At 62.9% G+C, this 7,083-nt stretch overlaps 1 protein-coding gene across 1 annotated transcript; it reads right to left on the bottom strand.

The window, feature by feature from the left end:
* Positions 1-347: 347 nt before the first annotated feature.
* PTF1A (pancreas associated transcription factor 1a) lies at positions 348-2,464 on the bottom strand. The gene is made up of 2 exons (XM_021533146.2): positions 1,705-2,464; positions 348-1,598 (listed from the first exon to the last, which is right to left on the bottom strand). The coding sequence occupies exons 1-2, from the start codon at positions 2,324-2,326 to the stop codon at positions 1,396-1,398; spliced, it is 825 nt and encodes a 274-aa protein (XP_021388821.1). The 5' UTR covers positions 2,327-2,464; the 3' UTR covers positions 348-1,395.
* Between the last annotated feature and the right edge of the window lie 4,619 nt (positions 2,465-7,083).

Raw genomic sequence — 7,083 nt, forward strand, 5'->3', positions numbered from 1 at the left:
ATTGCTCCCACTTTGAGGCAGTTAAAAAAAAAAAAAAAGAAAAAAAAAAAACGAAGGAGAGATGTACAGTATATGATGAGTTATAATTACACCTTGGCTCACCCGGGCCGTTCCCATCCGCCTAGGCACCGCGCGGGGACAGCTCTGCTCCGGCCGCGGGCCGGGCTGGGCATCTGGGACTCTGCCGGGGGCTGAGCCGTCGGGGCTGAGCCGCGGGTGCCACGGGAAAATCAGCACCTGCGGCATCGAGCCGAGCCCCCCGCCCCAGCCCGGGGCCGCCCCCCCGCTCCCGCCGGGAGCACTTGCAGCCCCCGGCCCGACCCGCTCCTGCCGCCCCCACCCCTCGCCCCCGGGCAGGTGCAGCCCAGCCGTCCCTTCCGCAGCCGGGCACGCTGAGCTGGGGCTACCAGAGCGATTCTACCACCAGTTGCACGATGGCTTTGCAATGCACGCACCCCTCCCCGCCCCCAGCGGCAGCCCCAGGGCGAGGAGCGCTCGGGCTGTTTCCAAGGCGCGGCCGGTGAGAGAACCGCGGGAGGCTCGGGGCAGCCGGCAGAGCCCCAAGCCTGCCCGGTCCCCAACCTTGTCCTTCCCTCCCCGGTAACTTTCAGGAACAGCTTTGTGCGGCTCTGGATAGCGCGCCCATTCCCACGGAGCCACGGCCGGGAGTACAAGGCGGGGGACACACACCCTCGCAACGTTTGTGTTTGGAGGCTCGGATCTTCCAGCTGGAAACCACAAGCAGTGCTCAGACACTGAAAGGAAGGGACCTTCTAGAGATAGACAAAGACATCAGTTGGAAGCACTTCAGGAGAGGACGTCAAAAGGGGTGGAGAGAAGGCGAAAGTGTGTCCCCGCCCGTCCCCGTCCCCCCGGCTCTATAAGCGCAGCCCGAGCAGGTGATGGGGCACAGTGTGGCCAGCATCTGGGCTGAGGGTGCCACTGGGTCTCGGGGCTCATCCCGCCTGGAGACCGGTCCAGGCGTTCATTGCAAGGCTTCCCTGGGATATGGTGGGGCTCTCAGAAGCCACTTGCCACAAATATACCGCTCCACAACGTACAATTCGGGTTTATTATTAAACAACACAAGGAGAGTCCACGTGCGGCAATAAATTACTTTCACAGATTCTGGCATATTTGCCCCATTAAAAAAAAAAAAAAAAAAGAAAGGTGCTGGTGGAATAAACCTATTGCATATCTTTTAAAAATCAAGATAAATTATATAAATTATATATTCAAAACAGACGATTCTACCTCATTATCACTACTCCGTAATAAATAGATAAATAAATTTGATTGCCCTTAGAGTCTGAATCTTAAATTACATTTACAATATAGGTCTCTACATACAGCATGTACAGAGCGGGCGGGGGCGGGGACCACCCGCGCAGCACCTCACGCCACGTAGTCGAAGGGGGGCTCGTTCTCTATGTCGTTGACGGAGGGTTTGTTGTTCACCTTCCGCGGGTCCTCGGGGGTCCACACTTTGGCTGTCCGGATGATGTTTTGTTCCTTGAGCTGCTTTTCATCAGTCCACGACAGCGAGTGACCGGCCAGAGGGGGGAGTCCGTAGTCGGGGTCGCTCGGGGAGGGAGATCCTGGAGGGCAGGAGGGAAAAGGAAGGGCAGGGGGTTATTGCTGGGGCCGGCATTCCTGCGGAGCGCGGTGCCGGGCCGCGCCGAGCCGTCCCGGCCCGCCACTTACTTGTGCCGCGGTGGCAGATGATGATTTTCTTGGGCTGGCTGGGGCTCTCGCTGCTGGCGCTGCGCAGCGGCAGGTCGGACTGCACCAGTTCGCTGAGGAAGTTGATGTAGCCGATGGCCAGGCGCAGCGTGTCCACCTTGGAGAGGCGCTTCTCGTAGGGCAGAGTGGGGATGTGCGAGCGCAGCCCCTCGAAGGCGTCGTTGATGGACTGCATCCGCCGCCGCTCCCGCACGTTGGCGGCCTGGCGGAGCTGCTGCAGCTCCGCCTCGGAGCGCACCCGCCGCCGCCGCTTGGCCGAGCCCAGCGCCTGGAGCCGCCCCCCGGGGGACAGCACCGCGGCCGCCGCCCCGCAGCATTCGTAGGCGAAGCCGGGCGAGGCGGGGGACGGCGGGAAGGCGGCGGCCGGCGCCGGGCAGCGGTAGCCGCCCTCGGGGTCGCCGCCGTCGCGGTAGTACTCCTGCAGCTGCCGGCTGAGGAAATCCACGTCCGGCTCCAGCAGCCCGTCCGCGGCCAGCACGTCCCGCGGAGGCGGCTCGGAGAAAAAGTCCTCCTCGTCGAAGTAGGGGGGCGAGGAGAAGGAGTCCAGCCCCCCGGGGAAGTGCTCCAGCAGCACAGTCTCCATGCTGCTCCCGGGCCCGGCGCGGACGGGACGGGGCAGGGGGGCAGCCCCGCCGGGACGCGCTCGCAGCCGCTGTCGCCGGCCCGCTGGCCGAGCCGCCCCGGCGGTGGCGGTGGCGGTGGCGGGGCCGGCGCCCCCGCCCTGCCCTGCCCTGCCCTGCCCTGCCCGCCGCTGTGTGGCGGGAGGCCGGGCCTCGCCGCCGCTCTCCGGGGAGGGGCCGGAGCCGCTGGCGCCGCGGGCCGGCACGCGAGGGGTCTTATAACGACATCCCCGGGCGCGTGCCGCCGGCCGCCGCCGCCAGCCAATCAGGGCGCGCCGGGGGGGCCGGGCCGCCCGCCGGGGACACCGCGCGCGGCCGGGGGCGGCGCCGCCCGGGGCGGGGGGAGCGGCGGGACCCGGCGGAGCCCCGGCCCGGCCCCGCCCGGCCCCGCCCGGCCCGGCTCGGCCCCGTCCGGCCCGGCTCGGCACCGCCCGGCCCTGCCCGGCCCCGCCCGGCACTGCCCGGCCCGGCTCGGCACCGCCCGGCACTGCCCGGCCCGGCTCGGCACCGCCCGACCCGGCTCGGCCCGGCTCGGCACCGCCCGGCACTGCCCGGCCCCGTCCGGCTCCGCCCGGCACTGCCCGGCCCGGCTCGGCCCCGTCCGGCCCGGCTCGGCACCGCCCGGCCCGGCTCGGCCCGGCTCGGCACTGCCCGGCACTGCCCGACCCCGCCCGGCCCCTCCCGGCCCCGCCCGGCCCGGCTCGGCCCCGCCCGGCCCGGCTCGGCACTGCCCGGCCTCGCCCGGCCCCGCCCGGCCCCGCCGCGGCCGCTCTCGACGATGGGCCCCGCACGTCGGGCCAGGGCCCCCGCAGCCTCGGCACCTCTCCTCACGAGCCGCTACCGAAACGCGCCTCTTGGCTTTGACGCAGCCTCCCTCTCGGCACCGGGAAACGTCCCCCCCTGCGCATTTTACCCCCGGGAAGATGCTCCCCCGGGAGCTTTTGCCGCTACCCCGGGACTGCCAGTCCCCGCCGCCAGCAGAGCCGCTGTCAGAGCGGGCATAGGGGGAATCGATGGCGCGGATTTTTCGTGGCGTTCGAGCTGAAGGCAATTCTATCGCAACATCAAAATACATCACGTCAGCTCTTGCGCCCGGCCGTGCATCGATTTTGACCTCATCGGGCCCCGTTGCGTTCTCCCTTTTCCCACTCCCATTGATACTCTCCGGACGAGCTCGCTCGGCGGAGGTTCTGTTAATAATTCCCTAACAGACTCTCACTGATTAAAGCCTTAAAAATTCTCACTAGAGTGAAATGGATTACCCGCCAGATTAGGAGAGGATTATCTCTGTCATTAGCGCTGCAATAGTTTGTCCGGCAGAGTCTGTCGAGGTTTATCGAAAGTGACTTTCCAGCGTGCCACCATCGCGGGCAGAGATCAAACCCCGCGTGGAAGCGTACCCGCGTCTATCAGCAGAGCAAGACAGGGCCACCTCCGGGTAGGTAATAAATGACTGGACTTCAAAGCCGCTGACATCGCCGTGATAAGGGCAGGGAAACGCGTGAGTCACGGGAGGGAACAAAGAGCTTTGCAAGAACCACTTCTTGGAAAGTCCCGCCTGCAGACGGTCCACGCGAAAAAAACGAGAGGGGAAGGCGGAGACCTCTGCGCGAAGTCAGGAAAGTGCCCACGCGTGGCCGTGGGACTGCTCCCACCGTCCAGGAAAGGGGAAACTAAGGGAGCGTCCCGTTACAGGGGCGATGCAACGGCGATACAATTCCCCGTTCACCACCCGCGGGGCGGGACAAGGGACCTCGGAGGAGACCGGGATGAGTGCGTCCGGACTCCTGTTTCCATTCATGCCCGCCATCCCTCAATCTCTCACCACGCACCTCTGTCAAGAGACAGGTTTCTGGATGCCCATCCCCGCAGTGCTGCGGGGTGACCCCGACACTGCCTCTGCCCCAGGCTGAGCCAGCCCCGCTCCAGGGGAGCTCCAGGGGAGCCTTCCCTCCCCAGGCAGCTGCTCCAGCTTCCTCGTCAGCCCCGTCAGCCCTTCGCCCCTCACGACTGTTTTCTGCACCGGCTGTCCCAAAACCTCCCGCAAGTCTTAGACGTGGTCTCACGAGCGTCGAGTGCGACCCTTCCCTCGATCCCCTGGGCTGTGACCGTGTTTGTACCGCTCAGAGCTGCTGCTGGCATTCCGTGCGGCCGGGGCACGGTCTGGCTTCCGCCCAGCTCGCTGCCACCGGCGCCTGGTGGGCATCGCTCCGAGTGGCACTGAGCACTGCGGCCAGGAGGCCCCTCGGCGTTCCCAGCTGCAGCTTGGCAGAGGCGTCGCTCGCCCTCAGATCACTTTCCCGAGCAGTTGATCCGAAAGACCCACCTGGGAGAGCAAACACAGCTTCCGCACCGCACGAAGAGAGAGATGTTTTCTTCTCCACCCCGTGGCTCCCCGGGGTCGCGCTGCCCCCGTACACTGCGAGCATCCCTGTCCCTCCTTTGCCCTCCTCAGCGCTGGGTGGGTTAAATGCTTCGCGACCTCACGGCAGCTGGTGTGAGGGCAGGGACCTGTCGTGGCCAGCCCTTGAGGCTGCTGTGGGAAGCAGCTGTGCTGCTCTGCCGAGGTGCGGTGCCCGCGCCACCTGGTCACCTCCAGCCTGGGCTCCAGGCCTGTGCAGGCCCGGGGGACAGGGACTCAGCTCGCTGTCCCTCTTGTCCCGCTGGGACACACCTGAACAGGAGCCTTCTCCTTCCCCACCTTGGCCCCGCGCAACGAGGAAGAATCTCCTTATTCAAAATCAAATAGACTTGAGTGCAGCCAGGAAATGATCCCTATGGGCGGAGCACCATAGCCAGAAACACAAGTATAAATCTAACATATACCGTGCATCCCTCTCAAATCCACGCCACACCTACTGCAAAACACATGGAAAATTAAGAAAGCAAACCCCTAGCAGCACTGAGGTGATTTTGGGGGAATTTCCTGGCCACAGAACTGGCTCTGTTCCCTTCCTTGCATGCCCAAGGAGTCATCACCTATGAGGTGGCAAGTTCTTGCTCCTGCCACATTCTGGCTGGAGCCAGACACTTGAAAGCCGATGAGCAAAGTGACCCCTGATTACATTACCCCATACACCAACTTTGCAAAGCTTCCCCCAGGTCAGACAGGCTAAGTGTCGCCATATCTCGAAGGGGAGTAACATCCCCAAACGAGCTCTTTCCTTCAAAACCTCTGCCACAGCTTTCTCCCAGCACAGCGTTTTGACCATGGTATGTCACTCTCCTCGAGAGCGTGACGAGGCGCCAGGGTACCTCTCAACGCAGTGGTGAAGCATCTTCCCGACAGCTTTACTGAAGGTCTTAAGGGGTAAAAAAGAGGAGATGAGGATCTCTCATGATCTGAGAACAATATATGCCCAGGGAGACTGGGGAGCCCAGTTCATTTACCATGCCAGTCTTTCTCCCTTTCCCAGGGCTGCCTGCTCAGCTCTGGTACCAAACAGGTGGGGTGAACCCTGCAGCATTAGGATGTGAATGTCACACCGCGGAGGTGGCACGACACTACCAGGCCACAAAACTCAGGCAGGTAGTCTGGGAAATCAGTCTGTGCAGTCTGTGTGTCCCTGAGAGGCATCTCTGTCAGGACCGACGACGAAGGGAGCGAGTTGCAGAGGGAAACAGAAGGATTTTTTGAGAATTTTTTTGAGGATTTTTTGTTTCCAAACTGTTGGGGGCTCTGAGCTCGTCTTGAAACCGATCAGACCTAGCAGATCATTGGAAAATTTGGGAGCAGTGCCCCAGGGAGGAAAGCGATGCAGGCAGAACCCCACGACGGGCACGGCTAGAGTTCTGCTTATGCACTGGGGTACGCAGGCAATGAAACATCGCTCCCCGACTTCTTCCTCAGCGCTCGATGCGACACCCGGCAGAAGCGATTCCCTCGCTGTGCCGAGATCAGCCCTCGCCCCTGTGGCAGTGATGGCTTTAAAGATGAACTATTCCACTTTGTACATTCGCCTCTGGGAGGTGAGCACCGTCTCCGAAGGAACCGCCTGAGGTGCGGGAAGGTTCCTCTCGGGTTGCCTAAGACATTACAAAAGGAAATCTACAAAACCAGGAATATGTACAAGCGGAGCCTGGGCCGCGGCACCGCACTTGGCCACCACCGCCTGTGTCGCAAACTCCATTCTTTCAATATTTGTCATGCATGGATGTCTCATCTGGCCCCGTTTTGCTCTTGGGAAGGACACCTCCCTGCACCGCTCTCCAGCAATGAAAATTCATGAAGAGCGCTTGATACTTCGTTATTTCTATTCTCCGAGGGCACTTAACAAGTGTTAAGGGGGAGAGGGAAGGGGGGTGGACAACGAACGACGCGCTAAAGGGCGCACCGCCTTTCCCTCAGACTCGATGACCACACGACAAGTCTGCCTGGCAGCCACCTTCATGGGAACCAGGACTAGCCAAAGGTCCAGAGATAGGGCGGGACATGGCACCACACTGGGCTGCCCGAGGAGTCTGGCCCACCAGCACCCACTCCCGACACTCCACTGCCCCACGCAAAGCCCCTCGCCGGGGGAATAAGGAGAGGGCACGAACTTTGCATTGAAGGGACCTGGAGCACTGTCGGCCCTGACTCTGCTGGAGTGCTCGGCCCTGTGCACGCCCCGGCGCAGTAAACCGAGCCCTCATCAAGAGATGGGGCCCGACTCTGGCTCGAGAAGACCGTAAAGATCTCCTCCGTGGGCGCCACTGAGAGTCCTCAGAGGCGCTTCTT

Source organism: Lonchura striata, chromosome 2 (genome assembly GCF_050655825.1).
Source record: "Lonchura striata isolate lonStrDom1 chromosome 2, ASM5065582v1, whole genome shotgun sequence".
Classification (NCBI taxonomy): Eukaryota; Metazoa; Chordata; class Aves; order Passeriformes; family Estrildidae; genus Lonchura; species Lonchura striata.

Bases quoted from the DNA above. Each gene is read 5' to 3' on its own strand.
- PTF1A (XM_021533146.2), bottom strand. From the start codon at position 2,326: ATGGAGACTGTGCTGCTGGAGCACTTCCCCGGGGGGCTGGACTCCTTC. The intron at 1,599-1,704 runs GTAAGTGGCGGG...CCTGCCCTCCAG, and splicing joins CATCTGCCACCGCGGCACAA to GATCTCCCTCCCCGAGCGAC.